Source organism: Halichoerus grypus, chromosome 8 (genome assembly GCF_964656455.1).
Source record: "Halichoerus grypus chromosome 8, mHalGry1.hap1.1, whole genome shotgun sequence".
Classification (NCBI taxonomy): Eukaryota; Metazoa; Chordata; class Mammalia; order Carnivora; family Phocidae; genus Halichoerus; species Halichoerus grypus.
Window position 1 is genome coordinate 91,629,347 of NC_135719.1, and position 22,054 is coordinate 91,651,400.

Sequence of the window (22,054 nt, forward strand, 5' to 3'; positions counted from 1 at the left end):
ACAGTGAGAGAGGGAACACAAGCAGGGGGAGTGGGAGAGGGAGAAGCAGACTTCCCCACAGAGCAGGGAGCCCGATGCGAGCCTCGATCCCAGGACCCTGGGATCATGACGTGAGCCGAAGGCAGACGCTTAACGACTGAGCCACCCAGGTGCCGCTGGAGTAGAGTTTTAGAAAGGTAACTGCCAACACACACAGACACACACACACACAAAGGTTGGAGAGGGATTAAGATTGGAAATAAGATCTATTTGGAAGCAATTGTAGGTTTGAAAGAGAGATGATGAGATCTTGAGTTAAGAACTAGGGAAGGAGAGAAGGCAATTGAATCAATAGAAGCTGATAGTAGTCTGTGTAAGAGAAAGGAAAGGGTAAGTTGATTGAGCAAAAAAATCAAGTAGTTTTGAATGCCTCCATTTGGCTAGGCCCTGTGGGTGTTTGGTGATATAAGATCTATTATGATGGCATTCACAACCTAATTGGGAATATAATACTTGACAGTTTATAGTAGTGCATAAGAAGATAGTATAAGGGAAGAAATTACTTTGGGGAGAAACAATCTCTGGTAGCTCTATGGAGAAGGTTAGAGTTGAGTTTGATTTATAGGTTACACTATTAATGTCAGCTACTGGGTCCCCTGTAGGCAGATTTAGATGTGAAGATGAAGATTGGATGACCAAAGGAGAAGTGAAGGGAAGAAGGAGGTCCACAGTAGGGTACCATTATCTCCTTAGCCCTGTCACAGTATATCACCCACTCTTCTAATTAAACCATTCTAGGAAAGTATCCTGAACTTTTCAGAGCTCTTGCCTGCTGAGTTTCTAAATAAAATGCCTATCTTTCGGTTCTGTAGGAATCTGACCTCCTAATGATCTGGTTTTGCAATCTTTTTTTTGTAGTGTTCCTGGAGAACAATGGAAAGGACAGTTCACAACAGTCAAGGAAAGGTAAAGGCCAGTATTTAATTTTTAACTTGCTTGATGTGGGTTTAGTAGGTTTTGTTGCTACTGATCAAAATTTTTTTAAGAATACATTAGAGATAGGATAATTAAGAGAGTACCCAAGAAAAAAAGCCATGTTTTGCATATGGAGAATTTTCAGTGCTCAAAATGTTTTTCCCATAAAGTGGTGTGAGCCTTGTGTGAAGCCTCAGAGATATTTTCCTCTACAGATTTGGGACCCAGTTGTGTTTTGAGAATGAATTTAAAAACTGGGTGCCCAGCATTCTACTTTTTTGGGTTTTCTGGCACACCTAATGTGTGTTATTATCAGGTTTATAAAAAATTGGATGCATGTGATGATCACAAAGATTATAATGTTCTTTTTTTTCATTACTCTTCAATTTCCTCTTGTCCTAGGATTATTCATTTTAGAAAAAGTTTTTTTCCAGGATACCATTTAACACAAACTATTGTAATTACAGCGGTCAGTGTTTGGGCTGTGGAAAAACCATGGAGTCTATTCACCTGAGTCCAGAAGAGTATGAATTTCTTAAGGGCAAAATCATGAGGGATGTGATAGATGGAGGTGATCAGTACAAAAAGACAACACCTCAGGTGAGTCCTGAACAGATTTTATTCCTTTTGTGGATTGCTTGTCTAGAATAGGAATTGGTAATTTTTTTCTGTAAAAGACCGAATAGCGAATATTTTAGGCTTTGTGGGCCATATGGTCTCTGCTGCAACTTTTCAACTTGAAATACAGTACATAAGTGAATGAGCATGGCTGTGTTCCATTAAAACTATATTTATGAAAATACACTGTGTGCTGGATTTGGCCTGCTGGCTACAGTTGCCAACCTTTAGGAGAGACTGCTTTAGAATTTAGCAGAATAATTGGGGTAGACTGTCATCCATCTGTTGGAGTCAGTCCTGTTTTATCTAGGCATAGGTCCACTTAAGCCAAAAAGATAGGTGCTCATTTTTTTGTCTAAGTACTTCCAAAAAACTGTGTTCAGTAACTCCCATGAAAACATGGTTTCATGTTTTGTAATTCCTATCTTTTGTCATATCCTATCTCTAATGTATTCTTAAAAAAATTTTGATCAGTAGCAACAAAACCTACAACTTCTCTAATGAAAAGAGTTTAAGGTAGCTTGACAAAATTATTTCCAGATTTTCTTAGTATTGAATTTGATTCCGTTAGTCATTTTTAATAGCTTCATTTTGCTAATCTTCAGTACTTTATACTGGTTTATTAAGATTAAGTTGAAGAACTAAAATGCTTTTACCTTGGGGAAAGGTCGCTTATTATCTTAGTAAATGCTTTTTCTTCAAGGTACCAAATAGAAACAAGAAGTGAACATTGTTCTGCCTTCTTACCTTGACTTAAAATTTTCACAGAATGCCCTTAGATCATATGAAGACCTTTAATCTTCAAAATAAAGTCAAAATATGGTCCATAAAAACATGAGCTTCATTTTATGGAATAACTTTTAGCTGATTTTATTGATAAAATTAGAGTTAAAACTTACTAAGTGATGCTAAGTACTTTACATTCATTATCTTATATCTTATTTAATCCTTATAACCACCCTATATGGTACTGTTTTATTTCTCTTTTACAGATAGAGTGATTGAGACTTTGGGAGATTAAATCTGCCCAAGGACACCACACTAATAAAATCTAGGTCCGACTGACCCCAAAACCTTTGCTGTCACACTCTGTTGCCTTTCATTGTTTGAAAAGTTCCAGTGACAATCCATAGTTCCATATATACCTGACAGCCAGCTGGTTGTAGCAGCTCTTAATGCTTTAGGAATTTCTGCCGGCTGAAATATGATTTGAACAGATAAATTTCCTTTCTCTCATCCAACATCTATTGGACACTTATGTGTATTTTCTGAAGTAGATGTTAAGATAGATGCAAGGTTGTGTGCAACTCATGCTGTTTGTTGTTAAAGACTTAACCATTTCTGTTGTGGACTAACTGAATAGTCTTCCCACCTTTCAACTTTTTATTTAATAAAAAGAGAGAAATCTTTTATAGAATACCAGTTAATAAATGTCGAAGGAATGAAATAACTAGAAAATCACCACTTTACAACCTCCCAAAGTAGAAATCATCTCCATGATGCGAAAAACACTGGGTGAAGAGTTAACAGGATATCTGCAAGAATGACAGGACATCTGCATTGGCCTCACGTATTACTCCACTCTCTTTTTTTTTTTTTTGGAGCTCCTGCTTTTTATTTTTTTAATTACCTTTTCTAGACATGAGGACTGTTTTTTTTTTCTTTTTTTGATTAATTGTGTTAGAATCCGTCCTTTACCACCATCATTCTTTTTGATGCTCAAATTATCCTGGATTTATCCTTTGGGAGCCCCTTCAAGCCAGCTCCTGTGTCTTTTTGACATTTCCTCCACTACCCTATCAGTTTTTGCCCCCAGTTTTTTTTTATATATAAATTTTATTTATTTATTCATGAAAGAGAGAGAGAGAGAGGCAAAGGGAGAAGCAGAGGGAGAAGCAGGCTCCCCACTGAGCAGGGAACCTGATATAGAACTCGATCCCAGGACCCTGCAATCACGACCTGAGCCGGAGACAGATGCTTAACGGACTGAGCTACCCAGGCACCCATTATCCCCAGTTTTTGCACTTCTCTTATTTCTGGCACAGGATGTCCCAGGTTCTCACCTTGAAGTGCTTCTGTCCCAATGATGGAATCATAAATTGAATACTTTTGTTTGACACCTCTCAATGGTTAAACATTGCTATAATTCCTTTTTAATGTATATCACTTTAATTCTCATTTAATGGAGGTAAGATTTGTTAGTTTTCTCTGTTGGCAAAGACTTAGAACCCAGAGCAAATCTTCCCCGTGGAGAGTGTTACACTGTTAAGAGGAGTTGCAGGCTCCAGACTATGGTGAGAATAGCAAAGAGTAGTCATATATCTAATTACTGTAATTCACAGAGCAACTGGATATATTCACAGAAAGATTGGAACATTTTAGGTCAAAGGAAATTATTTTCTCTTTTTCTCTTTCCAGGTATGCTTCCCTTTTTCCCCACTGAAGGTCTCCAATCCTGTATTGCATGTCTTGTCACACCGCCTTTCACCTCAGGCTATTAACATAATAATAATAATTGCTACCATTTGTGAAATGATTGCCATATGTCAGGCACTTATAGATCTGTTACACTCAAAACAACCTTGCAAAGATATCAACCATTTTGAATATGGGGAATCTCAGGATAAGCAATGTATCCATGGGTAAAGAGCAGCAAAGAAAGTCATACGATGTGGCTGGCTTGTGCAGGGTTTGGTTTTTGTAGTATTGGTGAGGTAGAAGGGGCAAGGATGGATCCAGAACACTGCTGGTGGATTGGAGTAGAAGCAACTCTTTTTCTGGGACTAGAGGAAAGGAATTAGGATAGTGGACAAGTTAAGTGTGTTGGTGCAGCAAAGAGTTGAAAACATATATTCACATCTCTTAATTTCTCTGAAGAGCCTGAGGTAAATCGGTCATTTGAAGGTGAGAGAGAGTATGCTAGCCTAAGCCTAAGGGACCTTGAGGAGAGTTTTAAGCTTTGGAAGTTTGGATTATTTGTGAGAGGATTGGGGAAAGTATTGCTGGGTGATGCTGAAGCCCCAGCTGGGGCCAGAGCATAAGTTTGTAATGGCATTGATCTGTGAGACATTTTCAGCAGTCCTGGGCCATCCAGGTATAGGAATAAAGAGGGCAGATAGATGGGATGGTACAGGACTTTGCTAGTCTGGTACAGTTGGAAAACAGGAGTTGAGGGTGTAGGTGAGAGGATAGCGCAATGAAGGGACCATGAGATCAAGCTTGATAGGAAGTAAAGATGGGTGGGAGCTCGTGGATTAGGAGACAATAGAGATAAAAGTGGATTGGAGGCTTGTGGAGGTTGAAGAGTGAGCATGAGAGGAGTGAGAATGACAAGCAGGAGATTTTGATCAGTGTATATTAGAGGTTAGATTTCAGAGGTAGAGTGCTCTGCAGTGATGACAAAGTCCAGAGTGTGAGAGTTCAGTAGATGAAGAAACAGAGCCAAAAGTGCTAGTTGGTCGTCCACAGATTTATTGAAAGTGTCTGTATGATAATTTTAAAAAAATAATAATTGTAGCCATGTTTACAGATTGCTTCCCACGTCCCAGGTAATGTGCCTTGTTACTTAGGCTGGTGATGAAGAACTGAGTCAGGTGGCAAATTCTAGAGAAATGTAGAAGTGCCTGGGGTGACACAAGGTGCTAGCAAAGAGGAGGAGTCAGCAAACTATGGCCTGCAGAGCAAATCTAGCCCACTATGTATTTTTATAAATAAAGTTTTATTGGAACACAGCCACACTCATTCATTTATGTATTGTCTGTGGCTGCTTTTTCCTTGCACAATTGGGTACATATACAAGAGACCGTGTGGCTCATAAAACCTAAACTGTTTACTGTCTGGCCGTTTACAGAAAAATTTGCTGACCCCTGGTATGAGGTGAGGAGTGGAGACATAGTGACTTTGAAGGAACAGCGGGTACTAGAAGAGGGCCTCTTTGTCCTCAGTCCTATAGCATGCTTTGAGAGAATGCATTACTTAAGAACTAAGTAACTAGGAAGTTATTGATAACTTCAGGAAGAACACTTTCAGCCTTACACTGGGGGCCAAAGCCAGCCAAGTTAGAGCAACTCAGTGAACACACATTGAGGGTAAACTATACTTCTGAGAAGTTTAGATGAAAATAAGAAGCAATGGGATAGTTGTGGCTGGAGGATGGTAGAAATCAAGGGAGGATGTAGAGATGTGAGAAAGACTTGTGCATGTTTAGGTGATGAAGAAAGGGTGTCAGTAAAGATAAACATGTCAAATAAGCAGGACAGGTAGGGGAGAGAATGGATGACGAATGAGCAAGGTTCAGAAGTCGGAGGGGCTGCCAAAAAGAGCGCAAATGTGGGAAGTTAGAAAGGAGAGGCCTCATCTGAGACTGTAGAAAAGAAAGTGAATATGGGTGCAGATATAAATATATCGGTGGAGGGAGAGAAGTTTGAAGGAAATGACATCTGTGTTAAATGGGTGCAAGGTGAGAGGTTGGAGTCAAGTAGAAAGTCTAGTCGACACCAGATGGGAGTCTGTTCAACACTAGAGACAGTGAAGAAAGTTTGGAATGGTTGTTAAGAAAGAATTGGGGAGATGCTAACTCCAGGCAGGATTGTGGCAGGGGGTGGGTGCTGAGATTTGAATCAGTAATTTGTAGACTTGACTTTACATGATTTAATATTTTTCTGACAGAGCTTGGCTCACCTGGAATGGTAGTAGTGAAGACAAAATGTAGCATTGGCTCAGATTTTGGGTTTTGTTGGTGAGGTGTGACAGTATGATGGGGAGCAAGGGAAGGTCGTTCGTTTGACAGAGTAGTTAACATGATTGCTATGGCGCTCAGACTATATGGGGAAGGAGGGAAGGCCAGAGAGCACTGTCTAGGAGAGTTCAAGGGACCAGCAGTCTCAGTGTAGGGTAGAAGAAAAAGTTTAATGGTGATTAACATAACAATAAAAAAATTTAAAAAAAAAATAGAAGAAAAGGTTTAGTGGGAGTAAAGGAAAGAATACTAGAAGGCTGAGGTTAGAGGGCAGGTGAAATCTTTGAGGCTAAGATTTGACAGGAAGAGCCATTCCAGGCCCTGGCCAGCACCACTGTCCAACTGTCAGGGTTTGGCATGCACCCCACGGTAAACTGTAGCTCCAGAGTATCATTTCCCAAAGATTTTTCGTCTCTTGTTTTGTTTTTGCTCACTGTTTGTATTAATCTGTTGGGGCTGCTGTAATAGAATATCACAAACTGGATGGTTTAAACAACAGAAATTTATTTTTGCACAGTTGTGGAAGCTAGATGTCCAAGATCAAGGTGTTGGCAGGTTTTGGTTTCTCTTGAGGCTTCTCTTTTGATTTGCAGATCACCCCCTTCTTGTTTTATCCTCATATGGACTTCCTCTGTGCTTGAGCGTCCCAGGTATCTCTGTCCAGCACACCAGTCAAATTGGGTTAAGGCCCATCCTTATGACCTCATTTTACCTTAATCACTTCTTTAAGGGCTTTATCTCCAAATGCAGTCTCATTCTGCAGTGCTTGGGGCTAGGACTTCTACATATGAATTCTGAGGTGGTCACAATTCAGTCTGTGACACCATTCATTGCATTATATATTAGAGCTATATCATGTTCAGCATTTTAAATTATTTTGTGCTGGGAGCAAGTAGCTGGAACTGACTTCAATACGGCTTAAATTAATGATACTTGCACTCCACCCCCTCGAGATTTTGGTTTTAAGTGTACAGTTCAGTGATATTAAATACATTCACATTGTTGTGTAACCATCACCATCATCCATCCCCATAACTCTTTTCATCTTGTAAAACTGAAACTATACCTATTAAACAGTAACTCTCCATTCTCTCCTTCCTCCCAGCTGCTGGCAACCACCACAATACTTCCTGTCTTTATGATTTTGACTGCTGCAAGTATCTTATATAAATGGACGTATTTGCCTTTTTGACTGGGTTATTTCACTTAGCATAATGTTCGCAAGGTTTATCCATGTTGTAGCATGTTGCAGAATTTCCTTCCTTTTTAAGGCTGAATAATATGCCATTGTATGTATATACCATATTTTATTTATCCAAGTGTCAGTGGACACTTGGGTTGATTAGACATTTTAGCTATTGTGAATAATGCTGTTTATGAGCCTGGGCTACAGATAATCTCTTTGAGACCCTGCTTGCAGTTCTTTTGGGTATATACCTAGAAGGGTTATTGCTGCATCATGTGCTAAATCTATTTTTAATTTTTTGAGGAACTGTGTTCCACAGTGGCTGCACTGTTTTACATTCACACCAACAGTGCACAAGGGTTCCAATATCTCCACATCCTTACCAACACGTACTGTTTTCTGTTTTGTTTTTTTTTAATAGTATCTATTCTAATGGGTCTGAGGTAATATCTCATTATAGTTTTGACTTGTATTTCCCTAATGGTTAGTGATGTTAAGCATCTTTTCATGTGCTTGTTGGCCATTTGTGTATCTTTGGAGAAATGTGTATTCCATTCCTCTGCCCATTTTTGAACTGGGTTTTTGGTTTTTGCTGTTGAATTTTAGGTGGTCTGTATATATTCTAGATATCAGACTCTTTTTTTTTTTTAAGATTTTATTTATTTGCGAGAGAGAGAATGAGATAGAGAGAGCATGAGAGGGAGGAGGGTCAGAGGGAGAAGCAGACTCCCTGCTCAGCAGGGAGCCTGATGTGGGACTCGATCCCGGGACTCCAGGATCATGACCTGAGCCGAAGGCTTAACCAACTGAGCCACCCAGGCGCCCTAGATATCAGACTCTTATTAGGTAATATGATTTACAAATATTTTTTCCCATTCTATGGATTGTCTCTTTACTCTGTTGATAGTGTCTTTTGATGTGCGAACATTTTTAAATATTGGGAAGTCCAGTTTGTTTATTTTTATTACCATGTGTCTTTGGTGTCATAGCCAAGAAAATCATTGTCAAATTCAATGTCATGCAGCTTTTGTTCTGTTTTCTTCTAAGAGTTTTACTCTTTTAGGTCTTATATTTGATTTGATTCATTTGAGTTCATGTTTGTATATGGTGTTAGGTAAGGGTCCAACTTCATTCTTTTGCGTGTCAGTATCTAGTTTTCCCAGCACCATTTGTTGAAAAGACTGTTCTTTCCCCATTGAATGGTCTTGGCACCCTTGTCAGAAATCATTTGACCATACATGAGATGTTTTGGGTTTGTGTCCGTTCTGTTGGTCTATATGTCTGTTTTTATGCCAGTACTACGCTGTTTTTTTTGGGGGGGGGGGTTTGGATTTTATTTATTTATGAGACAGAGAGAGAGGTAGAGAGAGAGAGAGGGAGCTCAAGCAGGGGGAAGAGCAGAGGGAGAGGGACAAACAGACTTCATGCTGGGTGTGGAGCCTGATGCGGGGCTGGATCTCAAGACCCTGAGTCATAACCCGAGCCAAAATCAAGAGTCGGCTGCATGGGCACCTGGGTGGCTCAGTTGTTTAAGCGACTGCCTTCGGCTCAGGTCATGATCCTGGAGTCCCGGGATCGAGTCCCGCATCGGGCTCCCTGCTCAGCGGGGAGTCTGCTTCTCACTCTGACTTTCCCCCTCTCATGCTCTCTCTCTATCACTATCTCTCTCAATAAATAAATAAAAATCTTAAAAAAAAAAAAAAAAAGAGTCGGCCACTTAACCGATTGAGCCACCCAGGTGCCCCTGGTACTACGCTGTTTTGATTACTGTAGCTTTTGGATTTTCTGGATATATGATCAAATCATCTACAAACAAAGATAATTTTACATCTTCCTTTCCGATTTGGGTGCTTTTTATTTCTTTCACTTGCTTAAATTGCTCTGGCTAGAACTTCTAGTATATATTTAAATAGAAGTGGTGAAAGCAAGCATCCTTGCCTTGGTCCTAATCTTAGAGGAAAAGCTTTCAGTCTTTCACCATTGTTTGCTGTGGGTTTTTCATATATGGCTTTTACATTGAGATAGTTTCCCTCTATTTCTAGTTTTCGGTTTTTTTAATCATGAAAAGGGGGTTTTATCAAATGCTTTTCTGCATTCAATTGAGATGATGATCATGTGTTTTTTTTCCCCTTCATTCTGTTGATGTGGCCTCTTACACTGATTGATTTTCATATGTGGAACCATCCATGCATTCCAGAAACAGATCCCACTTAGTCATGCGGTGTGTGATCCTTTTAATATACTGCTGAATTTTGCTTGCTGGTATTTTGTTGAGGATTTTTTCATCAATGTTCATGGAGCATCTTGGTCTGTAGTTGTAGTTTCTTTCCCTGGCTTCAGTATCAGTGTAACACTGGCCTCAAAGAATGAGTTGGGAAGTAGTCTCTCTTCAGTTTTTTGGAAAAGTTTGAGAAGGATTGGTATTAATTCTTTAAATGTTCAGTAGAATTTGCCAGTGAACCATCAGGTCCAGAGCTTTTGTTGTTGTTGGGAGATTTCTTTTACTGATTCTATCTCCTTACGACATATAGATGTATTCAGATTTTCTTTTTCTTTGTGAGTGTGCTTTGTTGTCTGAACCTCTGATCAAAAGCAGCAATCAGCAGAGTGTAGATCCCCACTATTTGGAGGATGGATCCTTTTTGTCTGGCTCCCATAACAGGTATGCAAGCTGCTCTAGGAACATGGCAGTTGCCTGCCATTTGGCGTGGGGTGAGGGATAGGTAGCTGTTGCTGCGCTAGGAGCTAAAACTGAACAAAATTAAGGACAGTTTCTCATCCAAGGCCTCCCCTGCAAGTTGCAAGCCTTCAACAGACTCCAGAGTTCCAAAATAGTTACATCAGTTTCTGTCAGTGTAATTGTTGTCTAGGTGGGAGAGACAGATTCTTGGAGTTTCCATCTCCGCCATCTTCCCTTCAACTTGAGTTTTGACACATATATACCTCTGTGGAGCTGTCACCACTGTCAGTATAATGAATATATCTATCACCTCCAAAAGTTTCTTCATGCCACTTTGTAATGACTCCTGTACCTCGCTCTTGCTCCCCCACCCCACCCCCAGGTAAACACCATAGAATCATACCATATATAGTGGTTTTTGTCTTTTTTTTTTATATTCAGTACAATAATTTTGAGATTTCATCCATGTTTTGTGTCTCAGTCATTTTTAGTCCCGAATAACATTCCATTGGGTGGCTATACCACAACTTGTAAATTTATTCACCTATGGATGGACATTTGGGTTATTTCCAGTTTGGGGCTATTAAAAATATAGTTAATAAGAACATTCTTGTAGAAGTCTTTGTACTTTGTGCTTCTGTGTTTATTTACTAGGGATGCTGTAACAAATTGCTATAAACTGGTGACTTAAACAACAGACATCTATTCTCTCATAGTTGTGGCGGCTAGAAGTCCAAAATCAAGGTATTGACATGGCCATGCTCCTTCTGAAGGCTCTAGGAAAGAATCCTTACTTCTCTTTTCCTAAAGCTTCACAAGCTCCCAATTTCTGGTATCCTTGGTTTTTCTGGGCTGTTAGCTATATTTCTTCACTCTCTGCCTCTTCTTTGTATGCCATTTCTTCCTATGAGCACGTCAGTCATTAGATTTAAGGCCCACCTTATTCCAGTACGATCTCATCTTAACTAATTACATCTGCATCCAGATAAGGCCACATTCTGGGTGGACATGAATTTCAGAAGGGATACTAACCCACTACAACTTTTCTTTCTCTTGGATATGTATCTAGCAGTAGAATGATTGGGTCTTATGGTGGGTGTGTGTGTAGCTTTTTAAGAAACTGCCAAACCATTTTCCAAAGTGGTGTCCCATTTTACATTTCTACCAGCAGTATATGAATATTATAGTTGCTCCATATCCTGGTCAACACTTACTATGGTCAGTCTCTTTACCTTTAGCCACTCTAATGGATTTGAAGTAGTATCTCATCATGGTCTTAATTTACATTTTCCTAATGGCTGATGATGTTGAGCATCTTTTTATGTGCTTAATTGCCATCTATGTATCTTCTTTGGTGAGATGCCTGTTCAGATCTTTTGCCCATTGTTAAAATTGGGTTGCTTTCGGGGTGACTGGCTGGCCCAGTCGGTGGGGCGTGCAACTCTTGATCTCAGAGGTTTGGGTTTGAGCCCCATGTTGGATGTAGAGATTACTTAAAAAATAAACTCTTAAAAAAAAATGGGTTGCTTTCTTATTATTTAGTTGTAACAGTGTATGTATTCTAGCTAAACTCCTATGTCAGATATGTCTTCAGCAAATATCTTCTCTCAGTCTGTGGCTTGCCTTTCATTTTTATAAAATAGAGATTCTGATTTAATTGTTCCGGTTTTGGGGCCCAGACATCAGGATTTTCAAAAGCTCCCAGGTGATTTTATAATGCAGCCCAGGGTCGAGAACCACTGCTTCTAATGTGAGGTTTTGGTTTATAACCATACCACCCTGAACACACCCCATCTTGTCTAATGTGAGGTTTTGAGGAGCCCTAATGTATGTATGGCAGCTTCTTTTCTACAGGATAATTTTGGGAGAAAACCTCAGTCATTTTAGCTTTTCTGCTTTAAACCTTTGTTTACTGTACTTAGACATCACAGCCAGCAGATGGCAATAGTATAACATGTAAAAATTATTCTAGGTTTTACAGCCCGATCAATCAGGTTAAAGGATTTGGCAAGCTTCTTTTATTACTAAACTGAAAGATATCTATGCCATTTTGAAGTCTGGTTAGTGATAGCAGATAAAGATGGGAGCTGTATATGTGAATTTTAAGTGAACAAAGCAGAACTCCAAATAGTATGCATGTCCTACTGATTTAACTATATGAAACTAATTGAGAGAACGTCAGTGAAGATCAAAAAGAGCGTTTGGAGCTATGTGGATACTGTTAGTTTAATATTAGTAAGAACTTTCCCCCTTATTTTCCTTCATTCTTAGCAATAAATTACATTACAGTCAGATTTTTTTTTTTAATTCAACTGTTAAGGTATGAGTTCAATTTTTCTTTAATCTTTTTATTAGGGAAAATTTCAAACATATGTAAAAGGAGAGAGACTAGTATAACAAACTCCCAGCTCAATGATTATTAACTCATGGCCATTCTTACTTCATTTATACCTCCACCTGTTCTTCCCTTGCCCCTCAGATGATTGTGAAGCAAATCTGATCTTAATCATTTGTCCTGTAAGTTATAAATTCACTTCACTTGTTTCTTGTACCTTAAAAAATACTCCTTTGTAGAGTGATTTTTCTTAAAGCCTAACAAATACTTGAGAATAGCAAAAATCTCTACACCCAATGTGGGTCTTGAACTTACAACCCCGAGACGAAGAGTCACACACTCCGCTGACTGAGCCAGCCAGGTGCCCCAAGACCCTTTTACATTCTTTTTTTTTTTTTTTAAGATTTTATTTATTTATTTGACAGAGAGAGAGAGAGGCAGAGAGGGAGAGGGAGAAGCAGACTCCCCACTGAGCAGGGAGCCCAATGCAGGGTTCGATCCCAGGATTCTGGGATCGTGACCTGAGCTGAAGTCAGACGCTTAACCAACTGAGCCACCCAGGCACCCCAAGACCCTTTTACATTCTTAAAAATTAAGGACTCCTGAGAGCTTTTGTTTATGTGGGATTTTATCTATTGATAATTAATTACTGGATTAGAAATTAAAACCGAGAACCTTTAAAAATATGTATTAATTTCTTTGAAATAACAATATAAAAACTATTACATGTTAATATAAATAACATTTCCTCAGTAATAACTGTTGTCCAAAACAAAAACAATCTGTGAAAAGAGAGGCATTGTTATATGTTTGTAAATGTCTTTAATTACATGGCTTAATAGAAGACAACTGAATTTTTATATCTGTTTCTGTACTCAGTCTGTTGTATGTGATTTTGGCTGAAGCATATGAAAAAATGGAAGCTCAAAGAGGTAAACATAGTTAGAAAAGGTGAGATTATTTTATTCACATTTTCAGATAATTGTGGTTATTCTTTGATATTATATCAAAACTCCACTGCACACTTGTGAGCAAATGAGAGTGAAAAAGGCAGATAACATGTTAATATTATTATAAAAATAGGTTGTAACCTTACAGATTTCCTGAACCACAGCGTGAGAACCACTGCTTTAGAAATACTGTGCTATAGATGTAGTTTCCTTTTTCTCTCTCTTTGAAAAGTTTAAGTAAAACTTATTTCCCTCAATTTTATTATACAAACATTAACAAAACAAGTTAAAACAAAGAACAGTCTCACTACTCAGCTTTTTGTTTCCGGCATATTTTCTATTTAGTGTCTTCTGTTTTAGTTCTTTTTTTTTTAATTAATTAATTTATTTTGGAGAAAGAGAGCACAAGTGGGATGGGCAGAGGGAGAGGAGGAGAGGGTCTTAGGCAGACTCCCCCCGCTGAGTGCAGAGCCTCACACGGGCCTCCATCCCATGACTCTGAGATCATGACCTGAGCCGAAATCAAGAGTTGGATGCTTGACCAACTGCACCACCCAGCCACCCCTCTTTTAGTTCTTATTGAGACTTATTTCATCCCCACCTGCCACTCTCCTTTTTTTTTTTTTAAAGATTTTATCTATTTGACAGAGAGAGTGAAGGAGCGCACAAACAGGAAGAGTGGCAAGCAGAGGGAGAGGGAGAAGCAGGCTCCCCACTGAGCAAGGAGCCAATGCGGGGCTCGATCCCAGGACCCTGGGATCATGACCTGAGCCAAAGGCAGATGCCCAACCAACTGAGCCACCCAGATGCCCCATCCATCTGTCACTTTCCAAAATGGAAGTGTTTTTGTTCTAATCACAAAAATGATATTTATTAATTATAAAAAATTTCAGTCAAAATAGATAGCTCTAAAGAGGGAAATAATAGCCTACCATGGTCCTCTCATTTTGAACTTCTAATGAAACTCTTTTTTTAACTCTTAATGAAACTTTAATCCCAATAGCCGTCCCCCATAATCCTGTGATTTAGAATTTCTTAAATAAAACTTTAATGACTTGGGATTCTGTTTTCTGAAAAAGAAATTGGAGGAAGGCAAATCGCCTGTGGTACACTTAATTGAGTTTTTAGGGTTAAGTTTAAATCAGACCATTTGTTCTGCTTGATGATATCTCTTGAGTTAATTGACAGAAAGGAGACCTTCTGGTGTTTCTCTAATTACAGACTTAAGACAGCACATGTGACCCAAATGAATGTCAGTATAAGAACTGATCTAACATAGGTGTCTGTTGGTGGTGGTGGTGTTACTGATTTTGGTTTGAAGGGCAGCTGCAAACGTGAAAGATGTGAGCTGACTGAGCCCTTTGTTAAAGTCTTCAGAACTCTGCATGCTCATTTTTTCTGGGTTTGAAGCTCTAGTTATCTCTAGGATGAACTATGAGGTGTCCCCCCTCCTCCGCCAAGATTTAAAAAAGTGTTGAGTGACAAATGGCAAACTTGAGGGGTTTGGTAGTTTAAGAAAAAACCTGAGAAAGGAATGTAATTATATGCTAAGTATAGTTTTAAATTCATATATTTTGAAGTCTTTATAAAACTCCATTAATGAATATAGTCCTTAACTTAGGAACATTTTACCTAATGCATACTTAATTAATCATTAATGTTATTCCCTATTCCCTCTTCTTCAGCTCCACAATTGAAAACTGGAAAATAAGCGTGTAATCTCTAGATCATCCAGGGTGTTGGTGCAAGAATTATGGTGAAACTTACAGAAAAATCAATGAGTTTAGAAGTACAGGAGGGGTGAAAACATACAAAGAGAAGCAGGCGGATTCTTTGCAGTGGCCTTCTCAATATCAAATATTTCCATTATTTCTGTATTCTTTTTCATTTTCTCTTATATAGTACTTGCTGAAATTCTTCCAACTGGGATCATGTTATTTTTATTAGAATTATCTTTAAGCAGTGCATTTCCTTCTGATGCCTTGCTGAGTTTTGTTTTACAAGGGAATGAGAATTGTGTGTGGTGGTCGGTGTTTGGTTGCCACTGTATTAGAGTTGGGTGGCCAATTTTTAGACATGGAGAACATTTTTCCTGACAGACTTGAAGAGGATGGTAGAATGGGAGGTTTCATGAAGGTTACAGCGCTAGAGGCAGAGGATAAAGGTACCTTTAGTGTGGGAGATTTGAACAAGGTGGGAGTGTGCAAAGGAGAAACTTTTTTTTTCTTAGGCCAAGGGCAAGAAAGTCTGGTCTCTCTTATACCCCGTGATGTTTTCTCCCTTGAATTCAGGCTGGTACTGCTATTGTTATAATGTAGCCCCGTTATGTAGTTGGCATGGAAACCAAGTCATTTCTAATAAATTTGTACTTACGGGAAAAATATTGTGAGTTCTAAATAACCATTTTAAATGAATTTTTAGAAATAATGTGTTGGAAGTGATGCACTACCCAGAGTGACCCCACTTTTAGTTTCTTTTCCTTAGAAAATGCTGCCTCAGATTTCTGATTCAGTTTTTCTTTCACTGTTGAATAAATGTATCAGTTTTTATTGCCTTTTCATTTATGTCTCCCTAGAGAATAGAATGGGGACTAAGATAGATTAGAAACAATAACACACTGGTACTGAAGACTGTTTACTTCTGAGGGAAGAGAAAACTATCAATGTGAAATGGCAGCAGCAGAAATGTTGAGAGTAAGGGCAAAGGTCTCCTTCATTTTCCATAGCTCTAAACTCCTGATCTTAAAGATGCCCCTCTTACCACCTTTTTTCTCTTGGTAAATAGAACTTTCTCCTTCTAGTTATTCAGATACCAATAATGTCACTCATTATTGACTCCCCGCTTTCTTTCCTTCATACCCTGCCTCCAGTCTACCAGAAAATCCTGTCCCTTTCCTGGCCATTTCTCATCACCTTCACTACTACCAAGATTTTGATCCAAGGCACCATTATCTCTAGACCTGGCAACTGCAGTAGCCTCCTAACTGGTTTCCCTGTTTCCCAGCGCCCAAGTTTGTCTTCAGCCAGTGATCCTTTTAAATCCCTGTCAGAGCATGTCACTTCTCTTCTTAAAACTCTCCAAGAGCTTTTCATGTCACTCTGGCTGAAACTCAGTCTCTTTTTTTGTAAATATTTTACTGACTTATTTGACAGAGAGAGAGAGAGCACAAGCATGGGGAGCAGCAGAAGGAGAGGGAGAAGCAGGCTTCCCGCTGAGCAGGGAGCCCGATGTGGGGCTCGATCCCAGGACCTTGAGATCATGACGTGAGCCGAAGGCAGATGCTTAACCAACTGAGCCACCCAGGAGTCATATTCATTTTTTTTTCTCTAAGATTTATCTTTTTGAGAGAGAGAGAGCACACGAGAGGGGAGAAGGTCAGAGAGAGAAGCAGACTCTCTGCTGAGCAGGGAGCCCGATGTGCAACTCGATACCAGGACTCCAGGATCATGACCTGAGCTGAAGCCAGCCGCCCAGCCAACTGAGTTACCCCACTGAGTTCTATTCATTAAACTTACCTATGTTCATAATGAAATACCAGGTCACTAAGAAATTTAATGAGATTGTTTGGTGTTCTTCATTTGATAAAGGAAAGTATGTAACATATTTCTAACAACAATTTCTGTCCAGGGTTATCTTGACTTTAAAAGATTAAAATGGAATAAAGTTGGGTATTTAAAGGAGCATGCCTCAGTTATCTGGAACATTTACTTATATGTGGAATACATTATTCCCTTAAAATGCAAGGTAGAAGGGAGTATTTGTATTCTCGAAGAAATTCAAGAGATCTTTTAAAATAGTCTGCTTATGGGGTGCCTGGGTGGCTCAGTCGTTAAGCGTCTGCCTTCAGCTCACGTCATGATCCCAGAGTCCTGGGATCGAGCCCCACATCGGGTTCCCTGCTCGGCGGGAAGCCTGCTGCTCCCTCTCCCACTCCCCCTGCTTGTGTTCCTGCTCTCACTCTCTGTCAAATAAGTAAATAAAATCTTTGAAAAAAAAAGTCTGCTTATTAGTTTTAACTATGCTTTTTTAAAAATAAAGCATACATTTATATAAGGCTTATTATATGTTAGTCACTATTGTGTGTACTTTACAACTATTAACTCATTTAACCTCATTTTTTTTTTAAGATTTTATTTAATTATTTGACAGAGAGAGAGAGAGAGAGAGGGAGAGCACAAGCAGTGGGAGTGGCAGGCAGAGGGAGAAGAGGCTCCCTGCTGAGCAGGACCCTGGGATCATGACCTGAGCTGAAGGCAGCCACTTAACCAACTGAGCCACCATCATCTTTTTTTTTTTTTTTAAGAATTACTTATTTTAGAGAGAGAGAGAGCACCAGCGGGAGGGGCAGAGGGAAAGGGAGAGAATCCCAAGCAGACTCCAGGCTGAGCACAGAGCCTGATTCAGGGCTTGATCTCAAGAGGTCATGTCTTTTTTTTTTTAAAGATTTTATTTATTTATTTGAGAGAGAGGATGAGAGGAGAGAGAGAGCACATGAGAGGGGGGAGGGTCAGAGGGAGAAGCAGACTCCCTGCCGAGCAGGGAGCCCGATGCGGGACTCGATCCCGGGACTCCAGGATCATGACCTGAGCTGAAGGCAGTCGCTTAACCAACTGAGCCACCCAGGCGCCCTCAGGAGGTCATGTCTTGAGCCTAAATCCAAGAGTCAGCTGCTTAACCAACTGCACCACCCAGGCGCCCCTAACATCATCTTTATAGTGACCGTTGGAAAGTTACTTCATTGCAGTAGTGTCTATTATCCTCGGTTTCACTTTCCACGGTTTCAGTTACCCGTAGTCAGCCATGGTTCGGAAGCAGATGATCCTCCTTCTGATGTATTGTCAGAAGGTCAGTAGTAGCCTACCATTGTGTCACAGTGCGTGTCATTTACCTCACTTCATCTCATCACATCGGCATCTTATCACCTCACATCATCACAAGAAGGGTGAGTACAGTCCAAGAAAGATATTTTGAGAGAGAGAGACCACATTCACATAACTTTCATATAGTATGTTGTTCTAATTGTCCTATTTTGTTATTAGTTATTGTCATTAATCTCTTACTATGCCTAATTTGCACATTAAATTTTATCATAGGTATGTATGTATAGAAAAAACATAATGTATTTGGGTTCGGTGCTATTCATGGTCTCAAGCATTCACTGGGGGTCTTGGAATAAATCCTCCGCAGATAAGGGGGACTACTGTATTCTTGTTTTCCATATCCTTTCCTAGTGGGAGCAGAGCTGAGAGTGGAGCCCTGAAAACAGTACAGAGTAGAAGAGGAAGTTGTGATTTAGATGAATAAAAATGCAGAATCTGTATCTAGCAGTGTCAGTCTGGGAAGGAAGAAAGGGAGCATCAAATCATTGTTGAGGTTTCAGTGGGGTGAAGCTCTTTACTTCTCTGCCTTTCAAAGGTAGAAATTCAAAGTTAAGTCTTGAGCAGAGCACATGACACTCCTTATTATTCAGTACTACTTTTTAACATTGGGTTGAAATTTAGCCAGTGGTTCTTCTCCCGGTAGGTTTCAAGAAATAAGAGATAAAAGAGTTAACAATGTGGTATGTGAAAGTATCAAACTTGAATCTGATCAAGCATCTAGAGCCAACTACTAATTTATAGGAAATATAGGGGATATGTTATACCTGAAGACTACAATACCAAATCCAGTCCATAGGAAACTCTGTGAGACAACCCAGTATCTTCCAGTAAATCAATTGCAAGGAGACAGAAAGAGACCTGTAAATCAAAAGCAATTTGTACTGTATCAATCATTTGCAGGGTGTGGACTGTGTTGGCTTTTAATTCCTGATGTGAACAATCAGAGAAATCTGAACACCAGTTGTTGGAAATATTAGGAAATTATTGTTTATTATTTTTTAGGTGTAATAATGCCAGTGAGTTATGTTTTAAAACTTTATATTTTAGAGCTATGCACTGAATTTCAAGGATGAAATGATGTGATGTCTGAGATATGCTTCAAAAATAACTGGGAGGGGTGCCTGTGTGACTCATTCGGTTAAGCGTCTGCTTCGGTTCAGGTCATGATCTCAGGGTCCTGGGATCGAGTCCCGAGTGGGGCTCCCTGCTCAGCAGGGAGCCTGTTTCTCCCTTTCCTCCCAGCTTGTGCTTTCTCTTGCTATCTCTGTTTCTCTCTCTCAAATAAATAAAATCTTAAAAAGATAAATAACTGGGAAATGGAGGATGGAGCGGGTAGGGTTACATATGAAACAAGATTGGCCCTGAGTTGACAAAGTTAGTTTATGGGTTCATTGGAATTTATTATGTTATTCTACTTCGTATATGTTTGACATTTTCATTGTAAAAATCATTTTTTTAAAAAAGTTGCCATAAACAAATACATGGATGCTTTCAGGATAGAAATTATGAAGAGGGAGATTAATAAATCAATGTATCATTAGTGAATTACATGCAGAGACAACATCTTTCTATATTTTTCCCCAAATATTCATTGTAAAATGTGAAAATAGTTTAGAAATGTCACTATAGAAAGTGAAACACCCTTCTTTAATCAAATATTTAAAAATACTGAAAATTGTCATGTCTTTTGCACATGATAAATGTTCTTTTTTGCCATTAGGAAACGCATGAAAGATGAAATTTAGATCAAGAGCAGGAGAGAGATTTCTGTTGAACCACACTGCTTTCGCTTTGCAGAAAGATTAATGTCTGTTCTGGAGTTTAAAAAAAAAATCCGTTACATGTTAATCCATTCTGTAGTGAAAACTATAGCTAAAGTGGCAATCTGGAATGCTCCAGAGGGCATGTATCCCTGTCTTTAGTGCAGGTGGCAACTGCAGATTAATTCCGGTGTGGTTAGGCCTTCCATGAAGGGAAATTTGAACCTGAGAGCTTATGTTCTCAGCAGTGCTAATTGGAAGATGTGGAGTAAGGGGATTTCCACTCTTAATAAGATCTCCAGGTGTATTTCCTCTTTGTTTTTGTGTTTTCCTGAGCTATGAGCAGCTGCAGGGTAGTAAAATGTGATTTCCTGCACTTAAGAACGCTGGCTTTACTTTTGGAGATTTATAATGGAAAGAGTGGAATATTTATGGATTGAGCTACCTACACAGCTGATGTAAACACTTGTTTTGTTTTGTTTATAAATTCACTGCATTTGTGCCAGTGGTAGATTTGCCCAGATGATTTGAAATAGCAGATGACCCTGTAGTCTCAGAGGCGGGCATTCATCTTGATGGACCACTGCTTTAATTAACAGTATGCTTCTTTGCAAACTAACTGAAAGACCATAAATGGCAAAATTGCATTCTGCCATGTTAATAAAAATACTCTATCTCCTTTGCAGATTAATACAGTATAAATGCTTGTCTTTGGGGTTGAACTGATTATTTAACCTACAAATTCCCCAAAATGAGAAAAGTGAGGGGGTATTTTTCAGGAAAATAGGGTAAGGCCATATCAGGTACTGTTCCTGGGTGCAATGTCCCTGAGAAGTGAAAAGAACTTATTAGTAGAGTGAATGCTCAGGAGCTATTAAACATTAGGTGAAAGGTGAAAGACATTATCATAAATTAATACCTTTTCTGCAGGCAATATCCCATGACCTAATAACTGTGATTCATTTTTTTCAAAATATATTTGGGGGCCTGTACTGCAAATAAACACGGGCCAGACCTTTGGATGGAGAAATTTTTAAAGTGACCGCTTCCCAAGTTGCTCACTGATACTATAGTATCAGGCTTCTGTGCAATCAGAGAAACACCAGATGATTATTAGAAAATAAGAACTGATTATTACTTTAAAATGTTTATTTTATTTTTCCAACTTTATTGAGATCTGTGACATATAACATTGTATCATTTTAAGGGGTATAACGTAGTGTTGTGATATATGTAAGGAAATGATTGTTATATAAAGTACCAAAATAACCTGGCAGATCACTTCCAGAACTAGCAGAGCTGAATGATCAAATCCAAAGCACAGCATTCATTGTTCCTGACTGTCAGCTGTGTTATCAGTGAAGCTAAACTAGTATTGAAATCCAAAAGTGTTTACTTTTAATTTAGCATTATTGTGTTAGAATAAAACTTTTAAAGTAGAATACCCTTATAAAGTAAAGGAGTGATGGTAAATTTTGGGGGGGAGAAGAAGGGATCATAACTCTTCCTCTCCTTGTTTTGTAATTACCTCTGATGGTTTTGGGGTTCTGTTCCATGGGTTTCTGAGCCCCCAGAAACGTCAGTAAAATTTTGTGTAGATATGTGTGCAGTGTTTCAGGTGGGTTTTGGACTTGTAGGTAGACACCACACATATATCCAGGGTAAAATTAGGTTAACTTAGATTAAATTTCCCAAAGCTCAGGACACCAACATTTATCTGAAAATGGCCAAATACAGAAGAAACAGGTGCAGTGTATTTCAACAGACTGCCTAGGTCAGTGGAGTGCCTAATGGGGTTGAGCAGCCAGTGACGATGGCCATTCAAGGTAGGATCTCCCTATCTTTAATTCACATTGTGTCACAGATCTTTTATACGTAGGCTGACGCTGCTGTTTACAAAGACTTACACCACGATCTGGATGCCTTCTTTAAGAGGACTTTTATGAATATTGG

General features: G+C 39.1%; 1 protein-coding gene across 3 annotated transcripts in view; it reads left to right on the forward strand.

The window, feature by feature from the left end:
- The window catches only part of PRORP (protein only RNase P catalytic subunit), a 128,741-nt gene that overhangs the window by 3,475 nt on the left and 103,212 nt on the right, over positions 1-22,054 (forward strand). For all 3 annotated transcript variants that reach the window (XM_036101969.2, XM_078053565.1, XM_078053566.1), the window contains exons 4-5: positions 898-945; positions 1,422-1,554. In XM_036101969.2, coding sequence (XP_035957862.2) covers positions 898-945; positions 1,422-1,554 — 181 coding nt within the window. The remainder of the gene's footprint in view (positions 1-897; positions 946-1,421; positions 1,555-22,054) is intronic.